General features: G+C 47.1%; 1 protein-coding gene across 1 annotated transcript in view; it reads right to left on the reverse strand.

Moving 5' to 3' along the window:
- Positions 1-2883: 2883 nt before the first annotated feature.
- Positions 2884-16202, reverse strand: part of LOC116895289 (uricase) — a 34827-nt gene continuing 21508 nt past the window's right edge. The window contains exons 5-8 of the mRNA XM_032896601.1: positions 10179-10362; positions 7927-8050; positions 5928-6011; positions 2884-3382 (exon numbers count right to left, since the gene is read on the reverse strand). Of these exons, the coding sequence (XP_032752492.1) occupies positions 3308-3382; positions 5928-6011; positions 7927-8050; positions 10179-10362 (467 nt within the window). The 3' untranslated portion in view covers positions 2884-3307. The remainder of the gene's footprint in view (positions 3383-5927; positions 6012-7926; positions 8051-10178; positions 10363-16202) is intronic.

The following is a 16202-nucleotide window of genomic DNA, read 5'->3' on the forward strand; positions in this document are numbered from 1 at the left end:
AGGTCCCAGGCCCCAGGGGACACCGTCTTCTGTTGTGCTGCCAGATAATATTCTGACTATCACCGACTATCAGATAACAGGCTGACTCCTATCACTCATTGTGACAGCCACAGATGAAGGAGTCTCTCGTTCCTTGTCTGAGAAGCTTCAGTTTGTGGAGACGGTAATAGAATGAGCCGCCCTTAGCCACAGTGTGGAGAATAAGAGACTGCAGGTTTCTCAGGCCTAAAAGGAACAAGTAGGCTGCACTCCACTCCCAAGGCTCAGGGATCCCTCACGAGAAAGAGAGGGCAGGAGGAAGGTAAGAGTCTAATGTGGTGGGGAGCTGTAAGGGACCAATACCCCCTGAGTAGAGCACAGCACTCCTAATCCCTGTGCAGGCTGAAGCCAGACAAATCCCCAGTGGAGAGGTGGATGAGCTGGACACACAATTCCAAGGCATAGCCATGGCGCTATTGGCAATTATTAGTCGCTGAGGGAGAGAGAGAGAGACAGAAGATTTCTTCTAAGAGCGCAGCCCCTGGTGAGTCAACCCTACCACAATGGAAGACCTCACACCCAAGAATATTTGAGTGGTGCAAGTTCGTTTTAAGGAAAAGAAAAGAAAAAGACAGGGTGGGAGGGGAAAGGGTGACGAGTTGGGAATTAGTAGGGGGATGTGGGCAATGTGACCTGAACATGTGGTTCAGTGCAGTCACCTTCAGAGACAGTCTTAAAGAGGATGACCACGGTAGGAAGATAAAGAAGACAGAGAGCTGGGACCAAGAGGTCTTGTGTGAGCTATGCCTTAAGCCAAGCAGCTTTATTAAGAGGATAGCATCTTAGACCCTAGTTCCAGAAGAAAACGGGATGAAGTCAACAGGAAGCTAACAGACGGAGGGGTGAGGTCAGCGGGAAGCTAAGTAAGCAATGTTGTACAAAGGGAGCACAGGATATCACAACTGTGTCACAGGCCAAGCACACAGTGGCCTTGGGACTGATAGCCACAGCCCTTTAGGGCGGAAAGGGTTGGATTCTCAGGTTTGGAAGCTGTAGCTCCCCCATGGCTCTGGCCTCGGGGTATTGCCGGCTTTTGTTAGTGCATTTCTATTTTTTGAGAAGGAACTGTGCTCCTTCTCCACATAGCAGGGCCTTCGGGAAAGCACTGGGTCGGCCTGGCTCTCTGTAGAGGTATACTTTTTAAAAAATGTTGTATGAAACTGTAAAATAACTAACAGAAAAATATAAAATGAAGATAAGGCAGATGGAAGGAAGGCGGCCACTGAGAGACCAGAGCCAGGCCATGAAACACATGAAGCACAGGGGTGGAGTCTTAAAACCGACGTCGTTCAGAAGCTGGAGTGTGTCTGGTGGGAACACTTGAAATGCGTGGCTTTGGAACTGTATCTGACTTCCTCCTTCAACCAAGGCATGGAGGCAGAAGGCACAAAGGTTTGCAAAGGCCACTTACCAGGGCAAAGGTCACACAGCCAAGCGTTCTTCACACCAAAAAAAGTATTGAAAGGATTGGAAAAAGAAAAGTTCAAATTTCTACACTTTGATGAAAGTCTAATTCTATTTCAAGGGCAAATATATAAAACACTATCTCCAAGGGGTAATTCATTTAAGACAGGGTAGACAAAAGGGAAGGGGAAGCCAGGTATTTTTTTTTTTAAAGTGAAGAATGATATGAGTTTATTCCAGGAAGGCAAAGAAAGGGGTCTTTCCAACAGTTCCAAGTTTTTCACTATGGGATGAGATTTGGATGGTGTGAAAGAAACCTCCACCAGAACAGTAGCAAAATTCCAGAGGTCAGAGTTCAATCACGTGACAATTCACAACTGTCTGTAACTCCAGTCCTATGGTTCAGGGCTCTTTTCTGGCCTCTGTGGGCACCAAGTAAACATATAAAGCACAGATATATTCAGGCAAAACATTCATGCACATAAAATTGGCATGTTAAAGATAAAGGGCACACGTGAAAGCACAGGAAAGCTGGTGGGTTGTTCATATACACACGTCTTAACTGTGCATTTCTAAAGACCTCCTCTTAAGCTTTGTAGAGCACACGTAATGAATCAAGCTAATCACCTCTCCAGTCAGAATCCATTTTCAGTCATCAGTTAGGCTTAAATTCCTCTGATCATGAAAGCAGTAGGTTTTCATAATTGGAAGAGTCAGGAAAGTACATCATCCCAAGTAAATCTCATTCACGAATCCCATTTTCCAGAGTCTTAGGAAACATTTTCAGAGACCTGTGTTAGAACCTCCTTTCCACGTGCATTTTCACCCACCTAGCTGCTGACTGTAAAAGAGACTCCACACCAGAGGGAGGGACACCCACTCCTCAAGCAAAAACAAGGTGTACTCATTTTAAGGTCCCCGTATGTACTAAGTATTCTGCAAGGGTTGTAAAAATCATAAAGCCACACTACAAGGTCATAAAGTCATCATTAGCCTAGAAATAAATTGTCAGTTACAAATGCCAAAGGGTTTTCTTTTCTTTTTTATGTTCTTGCCTTTATTCCTGCTGACTGGTAGAGGAACTTAAAAATAGTCTTTGAACATTTAAAATAATGTTTTTATTAAGTATTTGAGAATTTTATACAATGTATTTTGATAATAGTCACCTCCCATCCCAGTTCATCCCAGACCTTCCTCACCCACCCAACTTCATGGTCTTTCTCTCTCCCCGTCAAGGCCAGCTTGGGTTCATGTGACCCCTTCTAGGTGTGCCCTTCAGTCTGATCCACAGACCAGGAGACTCACCCTTAAACAAACCTGACTTTCCTCTCGGAGCCTCAATCAAATGCAAATCACTCCTCAGCTGGGGTTGGAGGTTCAAGCCCCCCTGCCCTCCTCCATGAGGAGCTTCAGCCAGAGATTTTCAAAACACTAGGATGATTTTTTTTTCACATGGTTTTATTACGTTTTTGGTACAACCCAGACATCCCTAGGATGATGACAGTGTTTGATCTCGTGTTCAGATCAACGGATGTGGCAGCAGCCAGTGCTTTACGACTGTTTCCTTAACGATCGGATCCTAAAGACGGAGTCTAAGGCAGAGGGCACAAGAACAGCAAGGAGAAATATCTCTGTGATTCTCCGATCACTGCCCGGTACTTTTAAAGGAATCTGCCCAAGGCCACGGAGCCTGCTGTGTCTGCTAATGCGGGGGTCCACATGCACACAGCTACAAGCTCCTTGCTAAACTAGGAACAGAAGAGCAATTACTTCACACAGAGCAGAGCAATCAGTATCCTGAGTGGAAATTTTTGCAGGTGAGCACACAGTTATCCCAAGCATCACAACTGGCTGGAGCCATACGTCACAGCCTGGAAGGCAGCTTCCTCCTCACCATCCCGGTTATTTTGCCGTAGGGGCTGTCCAGAGGCAGCAAAACCTGGAGAGGAAGCACACGGGGCAACCTCAGAGATTTGGGGCCAGCAGCGTTCTCCTTACTGTGAGCCAATATTAAAGCAAGAATGTCCCATCGTCACGGGGAAACTCCTCTGCAGGACAACGACTTAAGTCTAGCAGAGCCTGCTTTTTCAGAAAGTAGAGGAATTTTGAGAGTTTTGTGTGGGGTTTTGGGTTATTGCACTTATGTGTAAATGTGTATATGTGTGTGACATATGTATATATCTGCGTGTGTACGTGTGTGTGTAGGTGTGTGTGTGTGTATGTGTGTGTGTATGTGTGTGTGTGTGTGTGTATGTGTGTGTGTGTGTGTGTGTGTGTGTGTCGGAATTGAGAAGGGCACTGTGTGTGTCACACCCCTCTTGGGGAAGTCAGAGGGTAATTTGGGGTAGTAGCATCCTCCTTTTACCTTTATACAGGGCTCAGGGCTCTGGCTCAGCATGGGGTTATATACCGAGTGCCTTTACCTACTGAACTATCTTCCTGCCCTCAGCCCATCAGTTCAGCTAGACTGGCTGGCCCATGACCTCCACGGGTCCCACAGTCTCTACTTTCTCAATGCTGTGACTACTGACACATGTCACAGTGCTTGGCTGTTCACCTGGATGCTGGGGACCCAAGCTCGGGTCCTCATACTCGCACAGCAAGTGGTCTACTGACCACAGCGCTCCGCCCGCCGGCCGCCAAGAGGCATCTTATTTGTAAGACGTTAGGATATGGGTGTTCCTAAATGCATTATACAATCCTGCTTTTTTCTAGAATTCGGTGACCTTTTCTGATGACGCGTTTTGCACATCAATCATTGTCCATAGCTATAATCCAGACACTCTGAAGGAAGAGCCTCTGAGGCCCACAGGGCTGTGAGCGCAATGCGAAATATCTAGACTGCTGTGTTATTATGTCTTTCTACCTTCCCACCCTGTCACTCGTGGCTCCCCAGCAGTTGTCACTGTGCCTCATAGGTTCTCATAGGTTGTCCTCGTGCACGAGGACACTTTATTCATGATGTGTGTGTGTGTGTGTGTGTGTGTGTGTGTGTGTGTGTGTGTGTGTGTGTGTTTAATTTGGAGAAAGAGAGAGAGAGAGAGAAGAGAGAGAGGCTCTCCTGAAAGAGCTTTTGCTGCAGCATTTTGTTTTGCTCTCTGCCCCCCCCCCTCCTTCTCCTCTCCCCCCTCCCCCTCCCCTTCCCCACCCCTATCCTTCCCACCCTCCACCTCCCACTCCCTCTGCAGCAATGACATCCACTTAGTTCTGGAGGGATGGATGCAAGCCTGAGGCTCAGTAGACACCTCAGAAACCCCCCCTGAACTGATGTACCCTGAGCTGAGCCTTAGTCTGGCCGTTTTTTCTGTTTGGAGCTCATTTGTTTTGCCTCTGGCAGACATGGCTAAGTTTGCTTTCAGATCTATCCCCTGCCATTCAGCAAGAAATCACTCCCAAATGCCTCCTCCTCCTTCACAAATGCAGCTCACTGCCATCCTCTCCTTCCTCTGAGGTAAATAGGGCTGCCTGTCCTTTCCACTCAGCAAGCAGGAGGCCAAACTTTCCCTCCTCCACCACCAGAGCCCTAGGTCACCTCGTACAAGATATGTATGCCTGGTGTTCAATGTCCAGCACCAGGGCAAGCATCCATGTGTTGTGTGGCAGATGGGTCTGAGCCAGTGGAACCAATCAACAATGTTTGCAAAAGAGAAGTCAGGGACTGGAGGGAGGGTGCCTCCTGGCCAGCAGTCTCGGGCTGTAAGTTTCTAGAGACTCCTCTGTTAAGCTTGTGCATCTGACAGTGTGGTTTCCACCCACAGAGCCATTCAAAGCAACAATCTCTTCCTTCCCTCTCTCCCTCTCACACTAAAAGCAGTTACCCAAAAAGATGCTGCAGACAGGTCAAAAGACCTGTGGCTAAAGATATCCATGGAGCAGGGTCAGTTCTGATTTCCCAGGAAGTGACCACAGAGGCCACCAATCAGGGCTCCAGGCTGCCTAGTCAGACAATTTGATTGTCACAGCTAAAAGGAAGTCGGGCGGTCTATTTCCTGAGACAAAGGCTCTCTTCGAAAGCATCCATTTCCTGTTCTTTCCATCTGTAGCACACAGTTCCATGTCTCCCAAGTGTATTGTGTGCTGCTGAATCGACTGATTAATCGAAAGGTGGGCATTGATAAAAGAAAATGAATACAGCCTTCCTTTCCTGTTGCCTCATGATGGGAGAATAACACAGCTGAGACCTTGGGTGGCACTTTCCCAAGGAGATCTTAGAGCTGTTTCCTTGGGCACACTCTGTTCCTTCTTTTTGTCTCTCCCTGCAACTAATATGCCTCCCCTGTGATCACTCATCCACTTCTGCAGTACTCAGCCTCAGGCATTGAAAGACCCAGAGCCAAAGAGGCTTCTAATCAGTGACAGCTCTAAATATGGTCCCTAGCGAGCAGCTGCTACAGGTTTTAGGTGTTGATATTGTCCCAAATTGACGAGGAGACTGGAGGGAGATGGGGCAGAAATGTGCTTTCACTGTTTGTAAAGTCTCTTACCTCTTCCTTGTTGATCAGCCCCATTTTGGACATGTCGATGTTAAAGTAGTGAATGTTTGGAAGGCTGATTTCCATGTCTTCTATCTGGAATTCACAACAGCACGGGTTACACTGAGCACTGGAGACTCTCTCTTCCTCCGTCTACCTCATCCATCCTGACCACTTACTTCCTGTGACCATGCTTGTTTCTTAAGGTAACCTCCCATGATCCTTTGCTGCCAATCGCTCCCTCCCTCCACACACACTAGTCTTCCTATGAAACTGATAGCAGACCCATTCCTCTCCCTTCAATATTAAACCTTCTATGAAGAGCTCAAGCTCCTTGAGGTGGGAATCTGGGAGATCCCTTCCACATCCAATCGGCCTTCAGAAACTGGCCGGTCAACATTCTAATGTCTTCCCCACTCCTTCCCTCCCAAGGATGGTCCCTAACATTCATAGGTCCTAGAATGAGTGCAAAATTGTAGACCCATATACATGACATAAAGATTTAGTGACTATACTCTTCTAATTGACGAAAGTACTCATGTTAAAGGTCATATTGTAATTTAAAATTCTGACTCTTTGTCATACTGTGCCAGAACATGACATCATGGGAAAAGCCAGCCCAGCCCTTGGGTGACCCATCTCCTCCTTTGGATCATGTAGATAGATATTCTTTTTTTATGTCAAGCCATATCCACTTCTCCGGTCCACTTCCAGCCCTAAGAATGTGCTGACTTGTGGCATGAGCCTTCTCTCATGGAACACGTCTCTAGTAGAGATCTGGCAGGTTCTGGAAGGAGTCTCCAGGTTACTGGGTTAAAAATTCTGGGGGAGCTATCGGCACCTGAAGAATCTGTCAGCTTAGTTTTACCAACCCCACCCAGTGGAGGTAGACAAGGCAGAGGAAGCAACAAGAAGGATGCTATGGTGCTAACTAAGAAGGAGGAGTCAAGCTGGTCCAGGCGATGCTTCTCTTAATTCAACATAGCCTTGGCCCATGCTTTCTTGGCCACACCATCATCCCACAAGCCTCCTAGCCCCGTGGTCCATCGTGACTTTTGTCATACTGCTTCCTGTGCTCACTCTAGAAGGCAAATCTTACTACACTATACTTTGCTGTGCTAAGAGGACCCTGTGGCTCAGAATAAAGTTTATTCTACAAACAAATCTACAAATGTCCTCTTGACCCATTTCCACCTTATGCCTGCACATGGGAAAATGCTTCCCTCCTCGGGGGTCACATGTACTTGGCCCTTAACAGTAAATGTCTATGTCATGCCTGTTTCCCGTCTCCACATTTATCCTGTCCCCTAGCCCTTGAGTATAAACCCAGATTACCCCTATTGTTCCTGAAGAGTCAGCATACTTCTCTCCCAGGAAATGTAGCTAGTGGCACCTCTATACCTCAGTGAGACTTCCCCAATATTCCCATAATAACCTATTATTGATCTTTTAACATTTTTTACTTGTTTTCTGTGTTCGCATAGTGATAAATATTTGAGGGTAGGGACCATGTCTAGGTTATCTTAGTATCTCTCGAGTCCTACCAGAGATACAATGTCCATGAATATCAAACAGATAAATAGATGGATGCATAGGTGGATGGATGGGTGGATAGATGGGTAGATGGATGGGTGACTGGATGGAAGGAACGATGGATTGAATTTCTTTACATCTATCATTTATGCCTTGACACATACACCCTGTGTCTAATTATCCTTCCATCAAGGCATGGAAGTGGCCTGAACTTGAAGTTTAAGTCTGTGGTAGGTTGAAGAAACTCAAAGGGATTCTCAACAAAACTACAGCGCTGTGGCGGCGGCCGGTGTTTTTAGGTTGAACAGATTTTCCCATGTTCTGCTGTCTTCTCACTTGCTATAACAAGCTTTTGAACAACAGCAGATGTCACTTCTCAAGTGTCTTCCACTCTCCTATTTTAACACTCAACTCTTCCTCAGAGCTGACAGGAGACACAGTTCCTCCCCATCCTCCAAATACAAGTGACAAAGCATACCTCAGGAAACTGGCTCAGGGTCAGCACTTGTATGTCATAGAGGGTCTTCTGCACGGAAGGTGAGTATTCACCTCTGTCATAGGGCCCAGCAAATTTCTTTAGGACAATGTCCCAGACAGCGCCCCTAGAACACAAGGGTGGAGATTGGGGGAGCTCATAGGGTTTGTTAAAAATGCATTATAAAGCTAGAAAGTAGGAGTGCCCAGAAAACCATTTTATGGATGGTTTTAGGAAGGATTCTTATTCTGTAATGCTAAAATCACACACACACACACACACACACACACACACACACACACACACACACTGCATTAAACAAACACTAAGCAGCTACCTCTTCTCATAGAGTGATACTTAGGCCAAACAGTGTTTCAGCATCAATCTTTTACCACGCATGCAGACACGTAAGGGTGACTCCCAAACACAGACCCTCTCCAGGTCATGGATCCATCCTTGAAGGCTTAGGGGCTTAGTGTCATTCCATAAACCAAACACGTTGTATGATTAAAACCGTTAGAACCTTCAATAAAATGGAGGCAGTGCTGTGATCATCCCCCCACTTGGAGATGACAGATCTGAGCTCGAAAGTAAAGCAGTTCCCCTCTGAGGCCTGCAGCTCTCCCCTGCCTGGCACCTTCAGTGTGATGTTTCTCTCAACACCAGTATATCAGGCTCTGGCTACCAGGGAGAGCATTTGAAATAAGCAAGGGAAAAGAGGACTGGGGTGAGGTTTCTTTCCAAGCATTCAAAAGCTTCTCCATAATACAAAAGAGCAGACAAAACGACCAGCGGGGGAGAGAGTGCTTTGTAAAGGAGGAACAGATCCAGCTCATCCCAGGGTGTAGATGTCTAATGATTAGCATTTCAGCAAAGGAATTCAATCTCCATAGCTCTGATAGCTCTGAGTTCAGAAACCAATTGTTCCTTCTCAGGGTTATGATAAAACACTTTACATGGCTTAAGAATTTGTCATTTTCCCTCCCTCCCTCCCTCCCTCCGAGTCTCTCTCTCTCTCTCTCTCTCTCTCTCTCTCTCTCTCTCTCTCTCTTTCTCTCTCTCTCTGTGTGTATGTGTGCTTATGCAAGCACATGTGTGTGTTTGTGTGTGTGTGTGTGTGTGTGTGTGTGTGTGTGTGTGTGTGTGTGTGTGTGTATAGCACAGAGGTCAACCTTAGGTGCCTTTGTCAGTTGCTCTCCAAGCTTTTGATTCTGCAGACCAGGTCTCTGATATTGATCTGAACTTTGCTACTGAGCTACGCTGGCTGTCCGTGGGCTGCAGGGACCTGCCTGGCTCCATCTTCCCACTGCTGGCTAAGTACACACCATTGTGCCCGCTTGTACGTATGAGTTCTGGGGATCAAATGCAGGTCCTCATGCTTGCAATGCAAACACTTTATAAATGAGCTCTCTCCTCGGCCCATTTACAGAATGCTTCTATAAATATCAGAGAACTTGGAGCTTGGCCTTGGGTGATCAATTGTCACCGTTTGTCCAAAACCAAGGGGTTTTCTGGGCATGGAAATGTCAGTTTTGAAACTAAGACAATCCCTCACAAACTGGGACGGGTTGGGAATCTTAGTTCAGACCCCTTTGCACCACCGTACGACTAGATATTATCTTCATTTGATGGAGTCCAGCAGACGAAATGTCACTTAGGGTGTTGTCAGAGATACAAATTCACTCGGGGACTCAGGAGCAGGCCCAGGAGTGAGTACCGTGATCTCTATTTTAACATTATCTTGAGTAATTCCATTGTACGCATATGTCTGAGAGCCACTGATGTAATTTGAAAAAGAAGGCCTGGGAAGATAGCTTGCCATGTGAGCTTGGGAACCTAAGTTCCATCTCTAACACTCACATCAAAAGCTATCCACTATGCTACCTGTTTAATTCCACCACTGAGAACACGGACAGAGCCTGGCCTAGCCACTTAGCCTCACTGAATAAACAAGTCTCAGGTCCCAGTAAGAGGCTGGTCATAAAAAAGTGGGGGGGGGGGGAGAAAACCTGGGAAACACCACCTGGAGTTGTTCTCTGACCTCCACATGCATGTGCATACAAATGCATGTGTGCATGTGCACACACACACACACACACACACACACACACACACACACACACCCCACAGGGGATGGGGTGCCATCCTAAAGACTAAGAATCGAGTTGACAGGCCTCTAAGTCTCCTAGTCTCCTCTTTGCTCCAGGATCCCTTAAGCTGCCCCAGGTTTCGGTCCTAGCAGTTGTTTGCCCTACCAGGTAGCCTCGAAGTCCACGTCCCGATTCTGGTAGCGCCACTTGCAGTACACTTGAGTGGCAAAGCATCGGTCCTTCACCTCAGGGAGAGTAGTGAACTGGTCCTTGATGAATCCTTCAAATCCAGACTGGGTTGTTTTCAAGACCTTGAGGTCTTTGATTCCAGAGTGAATGACGGGAGGTCCTGTGTCAGACAGAAGGAGAGGGGAGGGTGAGTGTAATCGGAACGGTATCTTTACTGATCACTCGTCCCTGCAGATTCCTTCTCTCTGGATTGCCAGGTTCTCTGCCCTCTCCTACCTGAGGAAAATAGAAGGGTTAAGAACATATAGACTTAAGCTGACACAGCTTTCTCCCGGTACCTGCAAAGGTGTCTCAGGCAAACCATCTTATACAATGCAAGATGCCAATCATTCAACTAGCAGTCTGATATGAGTTGATGGGGTCCCCTGGAGAGTGTCTGTCTTGTCTCTGACACTGGGGTCCCTTTCCTGCAGGATGTCCTCTGGTTGATCTACAGTGGCTGGTGGTGTCAGTCACCACTCTACCCTGAGAAGATCTTGATGCCCTGGTGGGCATAATAAGCCCAGCCAAGACCAGACAGCCTCGTTAGTGAGTACTGGCGTGGACCTGTCTGAGACTAAGACTACGCAGACGGGGATGAGGAGGCCGCGGACCCAGGCATCGGTCTGTCTGCTCGATATCCACACAGACTTCTGGGTTCGGGCTGAAGCTGCTTCCTGAAGGATCAGGGGTTGGAGAAGGGATAAACACAATGAAGAGAGCGATTTATCATTCTCTCTCCCCTCCTAAGAGAATGGGTGATGGAAGGTGATGGGTACATTTAGAGGACGCTGCTCACCAGAGTGCCAAGTGCTAACTTAATGCCTGTGGCAATATCATGTCATTAAAAATCCCTGACGTTCTAAGAAGCTAGGACCTGCGCTAGACCTCATAGCCAGAGTTAATAATGCACCTGAGGTCACTTGAGACTTAAGTTAGCTATCCTACTGTGTGCCCAGCCTGTTTGTTCAGTCTGCCTTTAAAAGAAAGTTAAACAACCAACCTTACTTGCCCTGGACTTCCCACACAATCGATCTTTACACCCTAACTTAATGTATAGCTTTAACCGGAAATTAGGTCTGTGCCCCTAACCCAGAGAGCAATGTATATGTGTTTGCATGTGTGCTATGGCAATCACTTGCTGTAAACGGCAAACAGAACAAAAGCCTTCTTACGAAATAACCATCAGTAGCCGCACATACTGAAGGCAGCATGCCCATATTGCTTGGTAACATTGTGTCTCGGTCAGCTGGGCTCAGTAGTGTCGGTCCCTATAAACCTCCATAAAAGATTTCCTTAAGACACCCCTCACTCCTTCCCCATGCCACGCGTTCTGTGTCATACTGTTTAATAAAACAGGATAAAAGCCCCTTGTTAGGGATAAGACAGACAGACTGATAAGACAGGCAAACACAGACTCAGTCAGACAACAGACTGGAGATAACAGAAGAGAGAGGGAGAGGACTCAGACCTGGGCTTGCTCTTGGTAAACGACTCCAGGAGGAAGTCTTTGATTCCTTTCCCTTCATGCAACCCTGACTTACCCTGGGCTTTCTGGGGTCATTACTGATGCATTTAACCAATGCAAAGACCCAGATGATGGAGGGTTTGCTCCGAGTTAGGGAAGAGGTTTTTTTTTTTTTTTTTTTTTATCTTTACATTTTGAACAAACTTTAGCTTTAGCAGCATAATGGGACCTGGGGGTGGGGGGCATCACACTGACACACTGGGAGAGTCCAGGGTAGACAAGAAGGAACTTTCTTCCCAGGAGATAGGGCAGCTGACAGCAAAAGCCAGGCAGAGTCCTGGGGCAACAGCTGTCCCCAGTGGATGGAAACTTCTTCCTGAGCATGGGTAAGGCAGCCTGGACAAACTATCACAAGGTGAGGGAATTTGGCTGGACCGAGACAACTGCAGAACCACAAAATTTCAGTAAAGCAAATCCCTAAGACCTTCTATGCATGCACAGGCTCCTGAGGACAGAGGACATTTAGGGAGCTATTAAAAACCACAAAGTCAGAAAGCAGGGTCCCTAAGCCTACTTCTCTTCCGTCTGTAAGTCAGTCCTGACAAATACCTAGGCTTCATAGCCTGTCTAGTTTAAAAGTCAAAAGTCAGAGATCGGGGACATCACTGTGTGGTCATAGAAAGGAGAACATAATCCACAGGACACAATTAAAACCCAAGGGGTGAGCATGGAAGCCCACCTCTATGATATCAATGCGTGGGAGGGAGACAAGACAACCGCTGAAAGTTAGAAGCCAGCCTGGGCTACATATGGGGTTATATAGCAAGAAGGGTCAAGAGGCACCATCAAAACTCTTAGAATCCCATGGTTTCCCTTGGTATCCCCATGGCATCCCCACCTGTGTGGCTTCACTTGCTGGAACTCACTCCAGGGCCAGATCTGCAAGGCCTATATTTTGATATTTTCGAAGCTACTCAAGGTCCTACCATCAGAGAACACAATGGCCAGAGGTTAGTGGTAGATCGGTATGTTCTGATTAAATAAAGGGTTCTGTATAGAAAATCCTCAGATAAACTGGCATGACAGAAAAACTTAACTTTCAGAAGCTCTCCCTGGATGCTGTACTTGAAGAGAGCCCAGGAGAAAATGCCGGCAGCCTTCCAATGCCCTCATCCGGCCTGCTTTGTCTAATTTCATTTTTTGTGCTTTCCTTTTCTGTTCCAGGTACAGAACGGCACAGGTTCTTCTGCATGCTACGTCGGTGCTTTGCCATCACAAGTGCATGCCCAGCCTGGATTCTAAATGGATAAAGGCACTGGGTCCACAGCATCCGTGTGTAACTGCAGTGTCTGTTTCAAACTCTAGAAAACAGCAGGGCCCATAACAGCTATCTGTTGACTGGAGAACTATAAGGTTGACTTAGGTCAAGGAGCAGCAACGTCACAATGGAGTCTCCCGCCTAGAGAATGGATTTCCACCAGTGTTACTGTTTGCCTCCCCCGCCCACCTCTATTTCTCACACTCTAGGAAGCCAAGAAGAAGAAGAAATGGGCCTCAACTCGGACTGAAACCACCCAGTTTGTAGGCAAGCTTTTGGCTGATGCCTTTCCAAGACATTTTTTTTTTACTTAGTCCTCAAAAGTCCCCGGAGTAAATGTCTTTGTGCAGGAGATTTTCATGTCTGTGTCCGTCCTCACACAGTTAGAAATGGGCGGAGGTGAGGTTTAAATTCAGCCGCACACCATGAGATTCCGTGATTTTCTGCTCCCCTTTTAGATCATTCCCCATCTGTGCAACGTTTCTCCTTCCTGAAGCTCCCTTTGTCTCATTTCAGAACGTCGAGAGGGCTTCCCAGGAGAGCAGAGGGTTCCTTCCTCCCATGCACTTTGGGGGACTCAGCCATTGAAAAGTATCTCTGTCTGTCACCGGCACTGACTGGTGAAGCATCACTTTCCAAAATGGCTCCCGTGTGTCTTGAAAGCATGGTATTCCTTAAAAATTTACGGGGACTACAGAGACAGCTCAGCAGCTAAGAACAGTCCCTGTCCTTGCAGAGGACACAAGTTGAGCTCCCAACACCCATGTGGATGGATCACAAACACCCGTAACTGCAGCCCTTGCAGGTTTTGGCACCTCTGGCCTCTGTGGGCACCTCGTGTGTACACACTCAACACAGACATGCAGCATGCATAATTTTAAAAGGATAAAAACAGAGCTTTAAAAGAGCAAACCTCCTATGCATTGCCAGTGAAAAATAACTCCAATCGTTACCGTATGTACAAAGCCATGTGATCTGAAATGCTTTCCCCCATCTCTTCTGGAAAACAACCTCCCCCCCCCCAAAAAAAATGAAACAGAAGGCAGCACTAAAACAAACCAATAGTAGAATCCCTCAAAGGTGAATGAGAAGATGAGGGGAAAAGAGGCTAAAGGCCCTGTGCTTCCCATCTTCTCAATGCATCTGCCTTTGATCCGCAAGCTTGGCTTCGCTCAGCGAGCTTCGGCTCCTCCCACGATGCTACTCCTAAGGACACTGCAGTCTAGCATTGCAGGTCTAGAATGCCCAGCTTTGCCATTCAAAGTTCCCTCAGATCAAGTCCCAGTGCCTTTCCTACCACAGCATTCTCCGTGCCCATGGAGACAGTGGCTCTGGAGGAGCCCCTTTCCCTCTTCCTATCTTGATTTTCTCATCTTTGAGATGCAGATGGTGGCCATGCCTGGATTTTGAAGTTGACATGTTTCTAAAGCCACTATATCCTAACCGCACTGGGAAAGTCTTCATGGTGACCTTGCTGCAACTGGCTTTCCCACACCCACACTAATCACCTGTCAACGTTTCCTGTGCCCTAGAGGCTCAACGGACCCTGGAGCCAAAGCCTTGGTCCTGTGTTCCACCAGCTCTGGAGTGACACATATCAACCCCGGCTGGCCATCTTGAGATGATTAACTCTCTCACTGCACTCTGGAGAAAGAGAAAGGCCTTGCACTTTCAAGTGTGCTCTGGCATCCGATTCCCACAGCGTGTCTTCCGTTCCCATGGACGATTAACTACTACCAGTTCTGTCCGAGCAGAAGCCACAGACTCTGATGCCCTCCGTCACTCTGAACAAAACCAACAAGAACTCTCCTCTCCGACTGTTGAAAGCATTTTTTCCTCCTTGGCACACGTTAGACAGACTGGCTGAGATCAGAGGGCTTATTTTATCTTCTCTGTTGGCAGTGCCCCAGCCTGCTGAGCACTGGTAAAAACCTGAGGCTCTCAAATGCATGGGGCCATCAACTAAAAATATGCCACCACACGCATACTCTAAAAAGATCCCAGTGTAGATCCAAAAGAAGCAATCCGAGCAGGACCAGTGTCATCTGGGTACCGTGCCATGGGAGCACCGTGATCTTACCAGGAGCCTGTACCCCACCTTCTCCCAGAACCACCATGGTCGAGGGTTAATGCAACAGGAAGATTTTCCACATTTCACATCACTAGAGTATAATCTCTCCAGCTCCCAGTGTCCTCCTACACACTGAGCAGATTGTGGTTTATCTCTCAGAGAAGCATGCATCCACCCGTTCGCTCTCGAAGGGAGAGAAACTCACTTCAAAGGAATAGGAAACAAGCCAGAACCTTACCTACGCATCAGGTGTCAAAAAAAGCCCAAAAAGCTTTACTGAGCTGTGGGGGCTGAGGGGGGGACTGTCGTGAAGAAAATAATTGCTTCCACAGTTAACGCCTCCAAAAATGGACGAAAATAGCTAAAGGGAGGATATTTTAAAACTATATTAAGTCATTCTACTATCAAACTGCAAACTCGTGAAGGGCTAGAGAGAGGCAAAGATCAACTAAATCAGTGGTTCTCGACCAATGGGTCTCGACTCCTTGTTGGGGGTTGGGTGAGTTGTCAAACAAACCTTTCAACCTTTGACAGGGGTCACCTAAGACCATCAGAAAACACAGATATTTACATTATGAGTCATAACAGCAGCAAAATTACACTATGGAGCTGCAACAAAAATAACTTTACGGTTCGGGTCATCGCAACACAAGGAACTGTATGAAAGGGTCACAGTGTTAGGAAGGGTGAGAGTCACTGAATTAAAGGGTCTGCCTCTGTGGATCCATTCTCACCCCCAAGGATCTTCAAAGTCCAGGCTGTGGGATTCTGGGAGTGAAAGAGATGACATCACCAGGCAGAGGTCTAACTCAGCTTTACTTCAACTTGGCGCCAAGCAAGGTGATTTTAGGACCTTGTGTCTGCAGGAACCAAAGAGCTGCAGTCTCTCTTGACCACCCCCTCCTTACTTCTTCATTTGCCGCTTGTCACCCTTTAAATCTACCTGCCCTGCCCTGGGCTTTGATTACATCATGTCCTTTGCTTATCTCTGCCTCCCAGTAGCCTTCAGTAAATGGGAGGACTTTCTTTATCCGACATCTAAGACGGTATCTCTTATCTGCAACCGCCCTTTCACCTTCTATCTTTCTATCTAGCTCTGTGTGA

Source organism: Rattus rattus, chromosome 3, assembly GCF_011064425.1.
Source record: "Rattus rattus isolate New Zealand chromosome 3, Rrattus_CSIRO_v1, whole genome shotgun sequence".
Lineage (NCBI taxonomy): Eukaryota > Metazoa > Chordata > Mammalia > Rodentia > Muridae > Rattus > Rattus rattus.